This window comes from Bactrocera oleae, chromosome 4 (assembly GCF_042242935.1).
Source record: "Bactrocera oleae isolate idBacOlea1 chromosome 4, idBacOlea1, whole genome shotgun sequence".
Lineage (NCBI taxonomy): Eukaryota > Metazoa > Arthropoda > Insecta > Diptera > Tephritidae > Bactrocera > Bactrocera oleae.
In genome coordinates, this window is record NC_091538.1 from 11,955,607 (window position 1) to 11,976,102 (window position 20,496).

Genomic DNA, 20,496 nt, shown 5'->3' on the forward strand with positions numbered 1-20,496 from the left:
ACAACAAGAGCATTTTTATAGGTGGATAAAATGTCGAATAAAGCGATGTTTTCATTCAACAAACATTCTTTAATTGTTAGACCAAAGATTTTTCAGCAAATGGGGTAGACTTTCGCGTTCCGTAGTTGGACTCCAAATAAAAATTGTAATAAAAAAGAAATTTCTTAAAATTTCACAGTGAAATGAAGCCATAAACCGCCAACGATTGCCCATAGATTTCAAAAGTTTAAATACGAGATATAAAATATGCCATAATAATGTCAATTCAAACTCAGCTGCTGAGCTATGAGCGCATATTGAATAATGGAAAATAATACAGGGTGCGTTGTAGATGATGATGATGCTAATGTTTACTGACTGGCAGACTGAGCTATTAAGACTTGCTGTAAAAAATGGCATTTTATACAACTAAACTATAAATTGCTTTATGATGAAGAGGTTAGTTCTAAAATCTGATTTTGTTGATCGCCAAGTTCCTCAATTTTTGAGATATCGATCTGAAATTTCACACGTGCTCCTTCTTTCTCTAGAAGCTGCACATTTGTCAGCACCGCCTATATCGGCCAACTACAGCTTATAGCTGCCATACAAACTGACCGAACTGAACCAAGTTTTTCTATGGAAAACTCTTTTACTTCACAAGTTACATTCAATAAATTTTGCACGGACTATTGTTCGAGACAACGCTACAATATCCGCACACATTGTTAAAATCGGAGCACTATAGCATAAAGCTGCCATTCAAAATCGATCGAAAATCAAGATAAAGATATTTCTATACGTTTTATGCTATAGAATTACACAGTAAATAGAACTGATATCTTACTGTCGCAATAATTCTCTAGACCTCTTCCCCTGACTACATTTTTTTGAAATTTTTGAAAGAACCTAAAACATTGGCACACCCTATATAAAAAACTTGAAAGTAGTGAATACGAAATGTTGATTCGCGCTGAGTGGATATTGAAAGTGCTTGGAGAAGGCATTAGAAATTCCCGTAAATCAAATAAAAATTATTGAGAAATGCAAACGCAAATGATTGAAAAATTGAAAGAATTTTGATTGAAAGTGAGTAACATTTGCATTTCGAGAAGACACGATAAAACAGAATCAAAATAAAATTTACGTATATCAACTTTTTATCCCACTCATGTTGCAAACACTGGCCAAAGTTATTAGCTTTAATAACAAAAACAAAAGTTAACTTAATATTGAACTCAATAAAAAATTCATTGACATATTTTCGCAAACAATACATGGCAATTATATGCAACCAACAAAACACTTCTAACAAACAATCTCTAACAATATGTTATGTACATATGTATATGTATGCATGTACATAAGTACATGAAGCAATGAATTTTATGACAGTCGAACTTTCGAAGTTGACAAAATATCTTGCAGCATAGAAATTAATTGCACAGCAAGCAATGAGACTAAATTTCATAGAGTGACAATATTGTTTTTGCTTTTAGATTTTATTTGGCAAAAACCATTTACAAAAACCAAAAAAAAAGAAAACATGCAAATTAATTTCCCCAAAGCAAAAAAAAAGGAAATTACAAACAATGTAAATAAACTTTTACAACAACTGCAAGCAGCTGCAAACTAGCCAATAAAACCAATTGAAATAGCTCGTAAATATATGCAATCGAATCTGCTGAAAGGCCATTAGATATTTTTGTAGCCGGAAAACGTGGTCTGTTCCTTGTAAAAGTTAACTAAACAGTGTATATTTTTCGGCAACGAGTTCTTTTATAGACAGCTTTATGGTTATGCCAGTCTAAAGTTAAAAAAAAGAGGCAAACTTTGACAATTTATGCTGGGAGCAAAAAAAATTTATTATTAAAAAATTTATATAATTAATTGATTATTAAAATTCCTTCAGACTTTATGACATATATACAATATTTGGATGCCTACAAAAATTTATAATGGTGCAAAATAGCGGCAACAGTACCAATCTTCAAAATCTATTTATACAAATGCCTCTGATTCTATAAACTAGTGGTATCTGGAAGTAAATAAACATCTTCACTATTCTACTAATTAAATTATAAGTTTTGATGCAAGTATGCTTTACCAAAAGAAAAGTTTTCAATTTTTTTTAAATCCTAGACTGACCTAACTCATTAACTAGGATTCGGAATTTCATAGCGCAATTGTACTAATAAAATAAATAGAAATTTAAAGACCGTATAGTACTGCCTTTGAGTACCCAATCCATGTCTTTTAATGGTAATATAAACAAAATATATCAATTGTTATAAAGAGAAAGAAGTAGGTTCCGAAATAATAAATATTACATATAAAGTTCTCACGGGGTTGGTTTACTTTCAATCCACACTCTCACAGTTCTTGTCATGCTGACCACTGTTTGAAATTGAACTTTTTGGTGCTGCGGAATTTTCCGGCATTATGCAATATGAACACTTTTATAGAGGTTTGTTGCCTACATTCGAGCTGATAGCCATAAGAAACACAAAAGCAAATAAGATTCGTGTGGCACTCGTCGCATATAGATCATTTGATAAGCTTATTATATTCATAATAAAATAAAACAATTTTTAAATTGGAATAAGGAATAAAAAGTTCAAACATCGAGAATATAAATAAATGTTTAAGCTTTGACTTTTTGCAACTTCAAGAGCTGTTTCGTTTACATAGAATGTGAATCGTGAGTCAAAGTTCCGGCTACGTGGAAAAATACGTTCAACTCACTCTAAAAACTTATGGAACAAGCTTACGTAAGCTCTATTTCTATATTTCTTGGTTACATATCATGAATAAAAGAAATATGTACAAAACCATGAACGAAAGCAGGAAATACCTTTGTTTACAACACATGAAGACAACTATTTTTGCTTGTCTCTTTCGCTTTTTATACGCTGTACAGGGTATACTTAGTTTGCCACGATCTCTGTAACACCCAAAAGTGAACGTCGGAGGTCTTATAAAGTATATACCATATACATAGAAATGATCAGCGTGACGAGCTGAGTTGATTTAGCCATTTCCGTCTGTCACATTTATTGGAACAGTCAATATCGGACAACTATAGCGTATTGCTGTCATACAAATTGACCAATCCAACTCAAGTCCTTGTATTGAAAACTTTTCTATTTGGCAAGATAACTTCACGAAATTCGGCACAGATTATTACCCAAGGCATTGCTATAATCTCCGAAGAAATTGTTCTGATCGAACCACTATAGCTTATAGCTGCCGTACAAACTGTACGACCAAACTCAAGATAAAGACCTTTTCATACCCTTCTATGCTATAAAAAATGCATCTGTGAAATGTATTAGGTAAGGTAACCGACGTTAACGTTTTTGCTTGCTTTTTTTTGTGTGTTTTCTTTTACAAATAATCGAATTACCCACGCCTGTCGAATATACCATAGTTTGTCGTGACTGCGAAACTCGATGCAATGAATGCGATATATAAATCAATAAAGTTGGTACTTCCAAACAGCCAGTTACAGCCGGTGCACATAAAAATTACTGCGACAACTTAGCGGTATGCGGGCAACAGCAAAGCCGGAACTTTCAAACAAAATGGAAGGTAAAAGTTGAACAGAAGACAACTGCAAATGATACCATTAAGTGCTTTGGCAAATTAAAATGAAATTTTAGATCGAAACGATAAGTGGCAGCACAACAACAAAAAGAAAGCAGCAATACAAATGCATATAAATAAAGAAGTACAACAGTTAGAGAAACTATAACATAAAAGACAAGGAAGTAATATAAATCGCACAGGCGACTAGTGAATATTGTAGGAGAACAATGAGAATTGATGGCAGAGAGAGAGCTACAAGTTTAGCATGAATGAGCAAAGTTTATGGCATTGCATGCGATTCAAATCAAGTGCAAAGCAGCAGACAAACGTTCTAGCGCCTTTAAGTATGCAAAACAAAAGCTACTAGTAAGTTCTTTTGCTGCTTTTTTTTATATACGAGTACTTACATAAAATTGTAGAACAATGTGAACGTTTTTTTTGTTTGCTTGATAGAAAGTACTTAAAAATGTGTGCAAGTAGCAGGAAAATTGTGAGTTGGTACTTAAAAACAAACAGCAGGAAATAGAGCCGAGCAAATGAGCACGAGGAGAAGGTGGCGACAATCGATATTGCCAACGTATTGGAAAGTATGTGGGTAGCAAGTAAAGGTAGGAGAAGCATAAAAATATGTGGTACGTTCAGGTAAAAAGTGCAACGTGCAACAACTTTGACTGTCTGAAACTGTCCGACTAAATGAATATTGGCGTGCAAGGTAAAAGTTTAGCAGATTAAAAGTATACTAACGATAAAAGTGACAAAGAGCACGTCCGCATTGGGAAGGCTCCGGTTGAGCAGTAGGCAACAACTTTCAATATATAATTAGAAAGTTAAGTTAGCGCTGATATTTTAAACTTTAATACCATTTCAGCGAAACATTTACACAAAAGCTGTTAAGGCTTTTTTGTTTTGTGGTAGCAAAAATTAGAAGAAAAAGGTGGCTTGCTTGATAACAAAAAACATTGCCTACATTTAGGCATACATTTATAAAATAAATATGAGTGATATAAAGGCAAGTAGAGATGATGAAATGTGAGAAATTATTCTTCGGGTGGTTAAAATTAGAACTAAAGTAAGTATTTATTTAAAAATAGTTTACATTCCATTTGTGCGAATAATTTACCTAATAGTTATTAAAGTTTTTCCTATTTTTAATTAGAAGTAAACCAGCCTTAGTAAAAAAAACCATTGCCTACATTTAGGCATATAGTTAAATAAATGATAAGAGAGAAAAGTTCGCGTGGACCAAACATTATTTTTCCGTTGGTTAAAAGCAGAAATAAAATATGTATTTATTCAAAAATGTAGTTGTATTCGAAATAATCCACACATTAGTAAAGTTGCTCAAAGTTTTTAATTGCCCATTGAATCTGCTTCCCGATCTACCTAGTACTCGCAAAATGATAGAAGACTTAAACAGTGGAAACATATGATACTTCCACGTTTTTATTGGAAATAGTTTCCAGAGATTTTTTTTTCGAAAACCCTATATCAATTACCTAAACGTAAAAGGGTAAATATTTAATTTGGTGTCCCAATCTGTCGAAAATGCGAACTGGCAATTGTTTTTTGTTTCAAAAAATTTCAGAAAATGTAACAAATTTCAGAAAAATTTAATAAAGTAGTGAATATATATGTTGTATATATTTAAAAAGACTATATAACAGAGCTTGAAATTATATTTAGAAATTGTTCAATTTCTTGTTGTTGCCTACATTTGGGCGTAAAGGTCGATATCTAAAAAACTGAAGGACTAGTTCGCGTATATACAACAAACAGACAATCAGACGAATGTGACTCAATCGACTCAGCTCGTCAAGCTGACCGTTTATATCCATATTTTGTAGGAACTCCGATGTTTCCCTCTAGGTTTCACAAAATGCGTGGCAAATTAGGGGTATAAATATTGCTTATGTTTTATTTCTTATTCTGATTCGATTTGAAATTGTTAATATATTAAGCTTTTATTTTTTTAAGACAATTTAGTAGAAGAACTATGCTGCCAATTAGTTTATAATAGATATTTAAATTAGCTTATAAATTAATATAAACACATTTTATATTTTTTTTCATATTTTAATTCAATTTAAAATTCATTTTCAATGCAAACTTTACGTAACATGCAAAACAAAAATTAGTTTTTAAACAATTTTTACTTAAAAATATCGTATTTTTTATGTAAAAAAATATTTATTATTTAAATTTTAAAAATAGTATAAATTTATTACCAAACATAAATAAATTTATTTTTTTCCAAAACTCAAATGAATATCGATATTTCGCTCCAAACTTACATCAATCCAATGTTCGCCTGGAAATACTGCAATCAACTCTGTGTTCTCATCCAACGTACGGAAATACTCCTCATCATCGATTTCCGTGCCATCGGAGTCCAAATGTATGGTTGGCGGCTGATCGCCGACATGATCGAATTTTTCAGCTACCTTTGAGCGCAATTCCTCCAGTGTGGCAGCCACAACGGCTTTTTTGATATTGCGCGTCACATCCTTGATCTGCAAGAGAGCGTATATAAATTAATAATATTTAAAAAAAATTTAAACATTTCTTAAAAACTATGATTTAGAATTTATACCAAAATTAAATGTACTGTATCTGAATATTTTTGCAACGTCGAAACCTAACAACAACTTTGTGCTATTCGAAAAGCACTTTACATGTAAGCTCATTTCAGCACCCAACGGTTTTTTGCAATCATTTTTTTTCTGTTGTTTCCGCTTTCAACTAATCTTCGTCTTACTCACTGCTTTGCCAAGTAAGCAAATTTAAATTGAATCAGTAACTAGAGCATACATTTCTTTTGTTTGATTTACAGAGCTGTCTAAAAGAGCAGAGAACCATTACAAAAGTGCTTAATAGTATTAGGCGGCAAAAAAGTGAGCCTGAGGCAGAAGGAAATGCCGCAAGAATATGATAGAGTGGCCAAAGCTTAAAGTCTTTTCTATTTAATTTACTGTACAAAAAGCTTCAAAAAAGTCTAAAAGTACACAAACAAACGTTTTTTCTTCTCTGGACCTAGTCTGCAGACTAGACTCGTATTGAAAGATTTCTTCTCGAAGAATTTTGTAACTTGCTCTGGTATGTCGCCATTCTGCAACAACAGAGTGGCTGTTTTCAGCACCATATTGAGTCAAAGATTTAGAAAGCCCATTATATTAAAGCGATTTCTTAGTGATGTTAACTATTACCCGGTTTGCTTCTGGGTCTAAACTTTAAGTTGACAGGATCCTCAAAACGACAGCTTTAGTAGAAGTTCAACGACATACATAAACCAAAGCGCCACCTATGGACGCAAAATTGTAATATATCCGAAAAGCTAGCACGATTTGTCGAAGCTTTTCGGATATGTTAAGCTTTTGCGTCCTTATAACTCACTTTCACGGCACAGACAGCGCGCTAGGCAATTTTTCTTGACTTCTTTAGTCGCAGACTATTAATGTCTAAACATATATTGTATACTAAAAACAATAAAAATTCTGAAGGACCCCAAAATTAAATGTACCTTTTTACTCCCTTAAAAATACCCAACAAATCCACCATGAAATCACAGCAACGGAAAACTTTTGACCTAATTGATCGCCGTTAATGAGCCACACAAATATCCTCTTTATATTCAGCTATCGAATATCTGTTGAAGCCTGAAAGTATGCAACGTAATTTAAGTTATACCATTTATTGAACTGCCGCTTTGCCACCTCATCGGCGCGAAATGTTTGTGGCATAACAATTAATCAAACTGCCAATAAGAGTCATTCGCTGTAGTGGTAGTGATGTGAAATTTATAGCTTGAAGATTGATCAAAAGGGCTTACTTACATAAACATATAAATTTACAAATATGTTTCGTAGCATCGGCTCGAACAAATATTTGTACAATGCATAAATACAGCGTATATGCGACCAAAAGTGCAGCTGCAAAGTAAATAAAGCGCGATTTATACGGAAATACAAAACGGAAATGCGAAATGATATTTAAGATTAAGCAGGGTCCATATTTTATGGATGTAGCAAGGAAAGGAGAGGACTAATTTGCAATGTGAAACCATAATCGATGTAAAGAGGTATGGCGAGAGTAAATTTAGGTTATCTTGTAGGTACGAAGATAACCAAAAGAAAATCTGAACAAAGCATTTGTGGCAAGAAGTTTGTAATACCCAGAAGAAAACGCTTCAAAAAGACGCCTCAAAATTAATATATAAATGACCCGTCTGTCTGTATAAATGTACACAGCATTTCTTTCTCAAGAAGTTGCACATTTGACGGAACCGCCGATATTGGACAACAATAGCATATAACTTCCATACAAATTGAGCGTTCAAAATCAGGATAAAGATCTGATAATGATATTATATTTTCGGTGCAAACAAAGTAACCATTTTTTTCTTTCTTCTGCTGTAGGCATACACTTATATATTTTAAAACTCATTTGGCAGCATTATTTTCTTTCCAAACCACAAAGATTTAATTTGCTTCGAAAAATTCGTCCTCCGTTTAAATTAACACGATAGCTTGCTGCATTTAAATAGTCTCATTGCCGCTCGCCGAAAGCCAATAGTACTGCAAATAACCACAAGAACCACACATGTTGCACGCATTAGACTGTGTGGCAACAACGGAGCGATATTCTTCCCGATGACGCGGCGGACACATGCCAAAGCAATTTCGGCCCAAGCGAAGAGAGCACAATCAAAACAAACAACCAAAGAGAAAAAAATTTACAGTACCACACAAACAAACACAAGCACATAGACATACATATACACATACACAGAAAACTTTCAACAAAAAATTCATAATTGCAGTCAGTCCTCTTGCCACAAATGTCAATGGTTCGTCGGTTATGGCAACACTCTCCAAGGCTCTACAACAAAACAATTGCCGCTTCTAATTTGTATGTATATTAGCGCGCTTTCGGTTTCCACAATCTCCAATACAATGCCAAAATTAGCTGGCTGTAATTACATTTTGCTTCTATCTGCGCTTCACAAACAAGGCTTACAAGGTTGAATAGAGATAACAAAGTCCATTAGAGCACATAATAACAATTTATTACGCACTCAAAATAATCGAGGCGAATTGGCGCAGAAAGCGCAAGCAGCAGTCGTAGTAATCATACGATGACTGTCTATTGAATTTAGAATGGTCAGCAGTAGAAAAATTAGGCTTCAATGGCTTATGGTGTCCGTCCGATATTTTACTTCATTTCTGATTATGAGTCAGTGAATATCTGCTTTAAGTAATCATTAACAAGTAATCACATAATCTCATTGTAATGAGCGAAAATGCGACAGTTAGGCGAATGAATTAATCTTAGCTCTTGGATTTGGATTTGACCTGGCTCAAGCTAAGAATTGCAAATTATAAATTACAAATTAAAAATTAGACATAAAAATTACAAATTAAAAATTACAAATTATGAATTACAAATTACAAATTATAAATTACAAAATTACGAATTACAAATTACGAATTACAAATTACAAATTACAAATTGCAAATTACAAATTACAAATTACAAATTACAAATTACAAATTACAAATTACAAATTAGAAATCACAAATTACAAATTACAAATTACAAATTACAAATTGCAAATTACAAATTACAAATTACAAATTACAAATTACAAATTACAAATTACAAATTGCAAATTACAAATTACAAATTACAAATCACAAATTACAAATTACAAATTACAAATTACAAATTACAAATTACAAATTGTAAATTACAAATTACAAATTGCAAATTACAAATTACAAACCACAAATTACAAATTACAATATACAAATTACAAATTACAAATTACAAATTGCAAATTACAAATTACAAATTACAAATCACAAAATACAAATTACAAATTACAAATTACAAATTACAAATTACAAATTACAAATTACAAATTACAAATTACAAATTATAAATTACAAAATTACAAATTACAAATCACAAATTACGAATTAAAATTACAAATTACAAAATATTAATAACAGAATTACGAATTACAAATAAACAATTACAAACTACAAATAACAATTTACAAATTACAAATTACAAATTAAAATTAAAAATTACAAATTACAAATTAAAATTACAAATCAAATTACAAATTAAAATTACAAAATTACAAATAACAAATTAACAATTACAAATTACAAATTACAAATTACAAATTACAAATTACAAATCACAAATTACAAATTACAAATTACAAATCAAATCACAAATTATGAATTAAAATTACAAATTACAAAATTACGAATTACAAAATAACAATTAGAAATTAAAAATTACAAATAACAATTTACAAATTACAAATTACATATCACAAATTACAAATTAGAAATTACAAATTACAAATCTCAAATTACGAATTACAAATTACAAATTACAAATCACAAATTACGAATTAAAATTACAATTTACAAATTATAAATTACAAAATTACAAATTACAAATTACAAATTACAAATTACAAATTACAAATTACAAATTACAAATTACAAATTACAAATTACAAATTACAAATTACAAATTACAAATTACAAATTACAAATTACAAATTACAAATTACAAATTACAAATTACAAATTACAAATTACAAATTACAAATTACAAATTACAAATTACAAATTACAAATTACAAATTACAAATTACCAATTACAAATTAGAAATTAAAATTACAAATTACTATACAAGCCCTAAAAACAGATGCATATAATATTTACCGGTTTCCGAGAGTATGAGTCTCATTACAGCAAACAAATATTTACAAACTAAACACAAAACAAAAAACCTGCTGTTCAACCAGGTGTATGAGTAATTGAAATGACATAAAAGGTGAATTCCCGAAGGCAATGGCTTATAAAAATATTTATGCTTGGTTTTTACGATAAGTAAAATGTATTTGCTAAATGGAAATGCGAATAACATAAAAATAAATAAACAGCAGACAGATAATTTCCGAGTACAGCTACGTTTAGGCATGTTTCTGCCATGTGGGCATAAAGGTTGGAGGTAAAATTGTTGTAAAAAAGTTGAAATGGAATAACTTTTAGTTACGCGTGCATCAAAATTAAACGTGAATTGAGCTGTTATGATTTGTAAGCACATTTGTGTAACAACAATATTTATTTGAAACCGAACTTTTTTCGTGTTAAAATTTTTTCATTTTAAATAAACAAAAAATATTTATGAAAACTTTTCGAAATTTTAATAAATTAATATAAAATATTTATATAATATTTCCATTTCATATAGAATATTTCGAATTCAAAAACAAAAATTAGCAGCAAAACAACAAGCTTATACTGCTCCTAAAGATACACACAAATATGTATATGAGTATATACAATAACCAACATTTGACACGTGTAGACGCACACACCCATTGCCATTCCGCCCACTACTTGATAGCATAACGAACAACAATTTTATTATGCTACCTTTCTATTTGTGTTTTCTCTATTTGTAGCTTGGATTCTATGGAAATTTGCCGCTGACAGTTCATTATCATTTCACTCATTATTTACTCAATTATTTAATTATTTGCTTTGGTCTCCTTAAATATTTTTTTTTTGTACCGTTAACAGACAGTACAATGATAATTGTGTGATCTTTATATAATAATAATGTTCGTTATATAAATATACACACATACAGCTATATATATGTATATATATATACTTGTAGATATATGTGTGTAACAATGCAAAGAGAAGTGTACAGCAGCCTGAAAAATGGCATAAACAAAGGCGTACGTGTGGTATGAGCAACGCGAGTTGTAGTAAACAAGAGTGGGTGCATGTAAACAATATTCTTAGAAAGAAATGCAGCTAAATAAATAAGCAATTAATTTTCTCAAAGAAAGTAAGGACTATTTCTTATTATTTGTGATAACTGTTATAAAAAATTGTAAAACCAAATTGTAGTTAATAACAAATTTACTTCCTATATACAAATTAGTTTTGTTTGCTCTTCATTTATACTGCAAAAGAAAGGCACAAAAACAAATGCTTGCTAAATTGAAATATTCATAGTTTATTTAATAATGCTTCTGTTATGTGAATCCCAACAAATCTTTTCAACAAACAATATGGACTCAGTCTTTCCAAAATACATAGAAAACTACTTAAAACATCTCAAAGCAAGATCTTTTCATTTAGGTCTTATAAATAGTAGTAAGACATGTAATTTCCAATTACTGAAGAAATCTTGTATTTTTTTAAAATAGCTAGACCTACATTTGTAGCCAAAACTTTCAAGAGAGCAACGCTATTTTAAACAATTTTTGTAACTGTCTTTCTAACACTATCTTTCCAACGATGTTCCCAGCAATATTTCCAAGGATCTATCTTATATTGTTTACAACAAACTTTCCAACAATATTTACAAACAATTTTTCAACACTGTTTCCAACGATGTTTTTAACAATGTTTCCAACAGCGTTCCTAACATTTCCAAGATTGTTTCCAAAAAACTTTCCAACGTTATTCCTAACAAAATTTTCAACGGTTTTTACTACAGTGTTTTCAACGATGTGTCTAACAAAAAATTCTCCAACGATGTTTCCAAAAATATTTCCCACGATTTTTTAACAATACTTCACACGATGTTTCCAATACTGTTTCCAGCTATGTTTTTATAAATATTTCCACCGATTTGTCAAACACTGTTTCTAAAAATGTTTCTAACGATTATTTTTAACAATATTTCCAACAATTTTTGCAAGGCTGCCTCATACAAGAATTTGATATTAACAGGTCAGTTTGTATGGCAGCTATATGCTATAGTGGTTCGATTCGAAAAATTTGTTCGGAGATTGTACCCATGTTTTGGATTATTCATGCCGAATGTCGTGACGATACCTTGTCAAATAAAAAAGTTTGCCTTACAAGGACATGATGTTTGTTTTTTTTTTTCTTGGAACCCAAATTCTCACCGCAATTGCCTAAAGGTTCGGAAATTGCTCAATAATCTTGTGTGTCATTGAATCGTTAAGCAAGAAAAAACCAGAAAAATGTGTTTAACGCAAATCTAAATATATTTTCCAGAATTTCCGTTATGAGAAAATATTTTTGTATTCGATTTATTTTTAGTTATCAATTTGTCTAAAGAATTTACAATTCCAATACATTCAAAACAACTAAACTACGGCAGCAATACAATCAAATAAGTACCTTGACAAATATTGTAGTGAGAAAAGTTGAGCGCTCAGAAATAATTCAGTCACAATTCACCGCACTGCAGCGAGCTCAAGCACTTTGGGGAATCTAACCATTAATAAATCACCTCCAACTATAGTCTTCTCACAAAGTAACAGATGATCACCGACATTATTGACTTCGACTTGGAATAATATCACAATTTTATGACTCCACTACATCAACTCACACAACTGTCATAAGTTATTCAAGCATGCCGAGGAGAGAAAAACAACGACCACACTCATACATACGAGTACAACTATTCTTAGCCAACTAATGTTACACGCATAGTCACCCATAAACTTTTCTGCTACTCACTATTATTTTTAGCATTTTCCTATTTTTCCATATTTTTGTTATAACCAAGATTTCATATTTTTTCGCTGACACTTGCCTTTACCGGAAAACACATGGAATCTTGCGAGAGAAACTTTTCTATTGGCATTGTAAATAAGTATTGCATCAACATGTGAGAATTATGCATGCTAGTTTGCTGAAAGTAAACGTAAAAAATTATATGATTGTCTCACTTCGCCTGCCACAGTGGAAGTTATTTTGTAGCACTTAAGTTTGGAAATGTGTTTGAGACGCAGTGAACACACATAGTACATGGCAACAGAGGTAATACGAAAGCAGCAAATAATCATGACAAATAAACATGGCAATATACTACAAGCACTTACTTGAAGTGTCATATTGTAGAAATCTTGAAATATTATTTTCGTCTGAAACTTTTTCGCAGAAGAAAAAAATATCAGAATAGCATAATAAGTTTGTATTATTTAAGGTTTAATGGATTATATGGTCATGTCTATTAGTTTCAAGACACAAGAAATAAAACAATGCTGATTTTTTGCTAGCGACCAACGATTTGCAAAAGCTAAAATAAAGAAAACCGCCAAGGGCACTTTTGCCAAGACAATTTTTCGCAAAAAACCAACTACATGTTCGGGGATTGAATTAAACTTATGGAATTTTTCAAATAGCATCAAGTCACCCAATACATCTTTTTAGTCTGGCGTCTTCATAGCGCCATTCCGTCAAGAAAATCGCTCTATTGTCCGACTAAATGAATTGAAAAATCTCAGAGAAGACCCAGCGGCAAATATTTCGTAACTTAAGGAAAGCCATTTTAAATATAATATCATCATATTTCTTTGAAATTTTTAGAAGTGGAGTAGTTTTTGAGATATCGATCTTAAATTTTGCACGCGCACGCTTCTTCTACAAGGAGCTGCTCATTTGTCGGATCTGCCGATATCTGACAACTAAAGCATATAGCTGTCATATAAACTGATCGATCAAACTCAAGTCCTTTTTTATTTGACGAGCTATCTTCAAGAAATTCGGCATGGATTATAATCCTAAGCATCGCTATAATTTTCGAAAAAATTGTTTGGAACGCACAACTATAGCATATAGCTGCCATGCAAACTGATCGATCAAAATCAAGAAAAAAGTATTTTTATACTCTTTTATGAAATAAAAGACACACCTGTGAAGGGTATTATAGCTATGATGCGGCCGAAATTATTTCTTGTTTTAAATATTATTTTCTAATAGGTTGGCAACATTATCACATCATAGTTTTATAAAAAATTTCTTAAACTCTCATTTAGCAACAGCATTTTTATGATTTTCATTTTTATGCAAACTATTTTGAGGCAATCAACAAAAACTCAGATTTATTTTTGCCTAAAACCAAGCACTTGTAGACATATTTACGGCTTTATACGCACACGATATTGAAACTGCTCAACGCATATAAATTAACTGGCAACGCAATAAAAAAATATTTTTCAAATTAATTTAGATAAAGCATATTTTCTTTTACAAAATTTTTCCAGAATTTTTGCTAATATTTATATAGACTAAATGCGCTTAAATTTATTAAACTTTAAAAGTGTTTTGCATAAAAAGTGCATATCCGTACCTATATATGTATACTCGTATATGATATCAACTTAATTCCTACCACAGCTAGTAAAAATCCTTAACAAATTTCATCCGTAAGACTTATCTACAAACAAATTGGTCTGCATTTAGTTGTCAAAAAACTATATAATATACATATATGTATTAACCTGCACTGACGTTTACTTCTTCCGCTAGCTCCCCTCTGCCGCCCGCTCCGACTTTATTTAATTTTATTTTCAGTTGTGTTGCATGCCACTGTAATTCCGGCAGATAAAAAATGTTCGCATACAGTAAAATATGCAGTGCACGTGAATGTTTGTTGTGTTTTCGTATGTGTGTGCGTCTATACGCAGTCGCAACTTCATTTATGCAACAAAATATTTATAGTGCTGAATGCGAGCCAACAACAAGCGCAAGCAAATTCCATACATGACGTCGCTTAAACTTTGCTATTTTCAGCGTTGCCAGCGGCTTTCACTCTGACATTCGTCCTTTGTCGCTGCTGCTCGTCGCCTCAGTCGTCGGCTATGCTAATAGCCGCACTGGGTAGTGAGTTGCATGGATGCGCCAAAATATTCCGGAAAAGTGGAGATAATTCTTGGTACAACTCATGTGGGGATTAGCATTTAAAGCTACGAAACTTGTTTGCATTTGAAAGTATGCGAAATAAGTGGAATATTTCGGGGATTAAAAATAGTTTGGTATTTCAAGGATTTCGTTACTTATACAAGTTTCGATGAGAAGTAGTGATAATATTTGCTTGCATAAAATGATTACAAATGATTACAAATGAAAGAATTTCCAAATTAATATTTCGTCACATTTTCTGCACGTTTATGTGGGAAATCCTATATTTTAGCTGCTTACAGATATACTTGTAATTAACGGATCCTCGCCGGCAGTTGGCGCCATTATCACTAGAAAAATTTAATATGTATATGTAGCATATTCTCTTAAGCGGATACATAAGAAATTTCCGCCGAATCTGACTTGTATTTATGTTTTGACCGCGTGTGGAAACGAGACTGCCGGCGAGTTTTAGACAGATGGAAAAAGAAAATTTGGATGCGTAATTTGATTCTTGTTTTTGAAAGGTAAATCATTTGGATGCTGCTACTTTAAAGAAAACCGTCAAAAATTGATTTGACAAGTTTCAAAGTGGTCACAAGTCAGTTATCGATGAGCCACGCCCAAGTGAACCGAAAATAGTACTATGAAGAAAATCTGATTTGGCGTGGAAAATTTTGTTATTCTACCATTTTAATGCATCGGTTCACACCTCCGCTGTCCCACAGCCATTTTGACAGATTTAGGCTACTACGAAATGCTTCCAAATACATCCTAAAGTCCAAATTCTTCCGTGCGACAAATTTTAGCTTTCAAACCGATGACCGTGGCTTTATATACCTATTAGTGAACATATTTTGTGGAACATTTGCGATAATACTTATTAAATAAATATTTAAGAGTATTTTTATATGAAAATTCATACTTTTTTCTTTGAATCACTAAAACCTGGAAAATGGCGAATCGAACAAACAACTAACATAAATCACATATACAAGCAAAATTAAATAGAGATTGAGTAGTAGCGTTATAAGATTTTAATTAGATAACAACATAGCCAATTATACTGAATTCAGCTGAATAAATGCATTGTAGTGTTCACATGCAAATTTCTTTTAGAGTTAGACCAAACGTAGCGAGTAGCGAAACATATTGTTATGCTTTGCCATATGCGCTTCAACAACACTAATATTAAATCTAGATACTAACTAAAAAATTATTATTAAGTTTACTCATATAAAGTTTAGAAATATGCGTACTGAAATGTCCTTGTGTCCTTGCAACACTCCATCGTTTATTTTCTCAACCACGCTCAACAGTATAAAATACAAAAATGTCACTAAAATTATTAGCTACTAAGCAGTTTTCAGCAAACAAACTGCTGTGCAGTGAAATTACCACAAAAGAATTCGCATACTCACAACATTCTGCAGCGCAAAGCAAGAAGTGCGTCCTTCCACTTTTTCTGCTCAACAGCAGCAGCAGCACTTTTTTGTCTTCGTTTTTGCGTCAGACTAATCATTCGTGTATGACTTGAGACATTTCGGCATACACGTCGAAAAGCAAAATAAGATTACTGACATTTACCCAAAAAAAACTAAGCGAAAATTCGCTGCTTCATCGGTTGAAGAAGTGAAATTTCTTGTCGCCTGCTGTGCGGAGCTGACGTCTCAAATCACTCCAACCAAAAAGCAACCAAAAGTTCTGATTTCAACGGAATTTCAATGAAAAGCAAAAGAAACATAAAATTGAACACGGTTCAAGGGTAACGGGAGGCAGACAACAGACTTTGGCTGAATTGGCGGAGATTTGTTAGAGAGCAGTGTGATAAAGTAGATAAAATGTTATTGGTAAAATGCTAGACTAATAAAGTGGCAAAAGCAGACGAAAAAAATAGAAAAACAAAATGATGAAGGTGCTAAAATTGGAAAAATTACGGCATAAACGAGACATTACGATAATGAAACAAATCCCAAGTTGAATCACACCGCACAAAGCGCAAAAGCGGGTGGGCAATAACTTCTATTTTGGCTTAAATCCAATGCAACTTTCAAAAAGTTCAACATTCGCAATATGAATATTTGTAGGTATATGTGTATAATTTATGCTCATGCCTTTGTTAAATTTTTGGCGGAACTTCTCCTACTACCACTCTTTTTTATTTGCACCATGATTATCCGAAAAAAGACTTTGTATTGACTTTGAATGACGAATTAAGATGCATTTCATAGCAGAAAGTATTGGAACAGCTTTAACATACTCTTCAGATTCCAGTTAAAAATGAAATGTTTCGGCGGAGGCCTTATGAGGAATCAGACCTTCAAACTATATCGAAAACCTTCTTAGGAAGTATAGAATGGCTCAGAACACTAAAAAAGTTGTATCGGTAGTCCGAGAATTCAACAGCCCGCCGCCCGAAAGCATAGAGCTCTTCTGACTTCACCAGAAAGCCTTCTTAGAAAATGGTATAGAACTAATCAGAACACTAGAAAAACTTTCTCGATAATCAAAGAACTGTTAAGGCTAACTCAACAGCTTCGTCAGGAAAAAGAAAGCTCTTCAGGATACGCCAAAAAACATTCGACACTCCCGTCGGGAAATCGAAAGCCCTTCAGACCACCTCGTTTTTAAGCATCAAGTAACTCTTCAGACTAACTCAAAAGTCACCTCAAAAAAGCTCTGCCGACTTAAAAGGTTTCTCGGTTATTTCTTCATATCAAAACAAAACCCATGTTAAGAATCAGAGAGCACTTCAGTGAAACTCGACAGCAACATGACACTTCGAAACCTATGGCAGAAATCAGAGGAACCATCAGACTAGCTCGACAGTGTTGTCAGAAACCAGAGTTATGAATTAAAGAGGCTTTCAGACGAAAATCTTGTACAGAAACAAAGAGCCCCTCAGACTAACTCGACAGCGACAAGACATCTCGAAGTTTTGATAGAAATCAGAGGGACCTTCAGACTAACTCGACATCATTGTCAAAAATTAAAAAGACCTTCAGACCACTTCGAAATTTTTGTAATGGGTCAGAAAGCTCATTAGAACACTTCAAAATACTAGGCAGGAATCATGAAACACTTCAGATCAGCTCTTCTGATTAACTTCAAAAGTTTGTCAAAAATCGAAGCGCTTTTCAGATAATAACGAAGTAGTTGTTAAGAATCTGGGACCCTTATTAAAATCAGAGTCAGGATTTAAAAGCTTTACATACTACTTCAAAAGCCTAGCCAGATATCAGAAAGCCCTTTATACCATTTTAAAAAGATTGTTATGGAACCCTTCAGAACAACTCAAATGATTTGTTACGTAACCTAAGGTCCTTCAAGTCCCTTGAATTTACAGCTAAACAGATCTTTAAAGTTATGGAACAAAAGAATCGTGGAAACTTTGAGTTGGATAGGACCAAAATTGCTCCTCGCTAGACCATCTGATGTGATCTTAAGTAGACCACAATTAAATATCAAGTGCGTATCACTTTAGAGTATTTTCGAAAACTGCCTTTCAGCAGCAGAAACCGTGTAGCGCCAAATAAGTTAAAACTCAAAACATATATCTGAGAATGTAAGAATGAGTTGTGACGTAAATGAAAAACAAAATTAAGCGCACTAAGGACGAGTCAGTCAAAGAGCAAAGGTCTTTGTACGCGAATGAACAAAGAATACATTTTCACGCGTAAAACAAGTACACATACTTATATACTATTGTACATATATACGGTTTTATGAATACGAAAGTAAGATACCAAAAAAATGAAAAAATTAATGGATGTTTATTTGTATATAGAAGGAGCTACGAAAAGCAGCCACTCAACGTAGATATAAAGAATGTAGGATAAAAAGCGACTGTTATAAATATTCTACAGTGTTGTTGGCGCAAAAATTTAACCAGTCAATGTCAAGGACGTGACGCCGAGTATTGCGTGACAGCTGTTTAAAAGCGAGAAAATAAAACAGTGCATATACTAAGTGCCTACGTTTATGTAGTGGTGTATACAAGTCTAAATTAATTTTTCTACTTATTGAGACACAGCAGACAGAGCCAACACTTGCAGTCACAGTGGCATTACTGTCATGTCATGTCATGACACTTAGCCATTTATTCATGCACTCAATGTCACAGCTAGTGCTGGAAATTTTTGTTTATATATTATGAGCTCGGGATTATAACGCGCACAAAATGCTGTTATGCAAAAAATGTTATAGTGTGAAAATTGGTGTAACTCGATATTGACTATAGCCAGTCCACATACCACCGTTATGTTGAAAACGAAAAGTGCTTTAACTTACTATACTAACAAAAGCCCTCGACGTCGTAGTACTGCAGGTGGATCGTATATGTTTTTATGTGAAACGAAATAAAACCGCGCCCATTTTTAAGTGCAATTTTATAAATCAGTAATTACTCGAACAATTCGAAGCAAATTTGGTAACCAACATTAACTTCTTATCGCAATATTACAGTTTGAAAATTTGTAAAATCGGTCTAAAATCACGCCTACTTCCCATAATATATAATTTTTAATACATATTCAAATAACTTTTACAGCGACGAAACAAAATGAATTGTTATTGTAAAAGTTATCTGATAAAAATTAACAAGTTCACATCATCTAGTCATTATAATTTTTGGGATATACAAACACATATATGTATTTCTATTATAACCCGCTAACCTTAAACCCACCACTTAACATTGCACATAGTTACACGCATATTTCTCACGCACACAGTTCGTGGAGTTGTAAGCTTACCGAATAACAGTTAAATGCTGTTGATTTTGTTGCAAAGCGACCACTGAGACAGCCATTGACACGCAGTCTGGCGTAAGAAGAGCACGCGGGATCTACATAATAAACATATACATGAGAGTGAGCCAAAAAAAAAAAATTTATATCGAAAAGCCTTCATTTTAATTTGGTCGACAAATTTCTATGACAGCTACATATATGCAATAGGCGTCCCATCTAAACAATTTCTTCGGAATATGTAGTGTTTCCTTGGACAATAATCTGTGCCAAATTTCGTAAAGATATCGTGTTAAAAAAAAAAGTTTTCCATACAAGCACTAAATTTGATCGGACAGTTTGTATGACAGCGATATGCTATAGTGAGCCAATATCGGCGGTTCCAACAAATGAGCAGCTTCTTGAAGAGGTAATGATGTGTGCAACATTTCAGTTCGATATCTCAAAAACTAATGGACTAGTTCGCGTATATGCA

At 32.4% G+C, this 20,496-nt stretch overlaps 1 protein-coding gene across 1 annotated transcript in view; it reads right to left on the reverse strand.

Annotated features, from left to right (window-relative positions):
* The window catches only part of LOC106614477 (DNA fragmentation factor subunit alpha), a 67,795-nt gene that overhangs the window by 17,615 nt on the left and 29,684 nt on the right, over positions 1–20,496 (reverse strand). Inside the window, exon 2 of the mRNA XM_014230245.3 lies at positions 5,859–6,077. Coding sequence (XP_014085720.2) covers positions 5,859–6,077 — 219 coding nt within the window. The remainder of the gene's footprint in view (positions 1–5,858; positions 6,078–20,496) is intronic.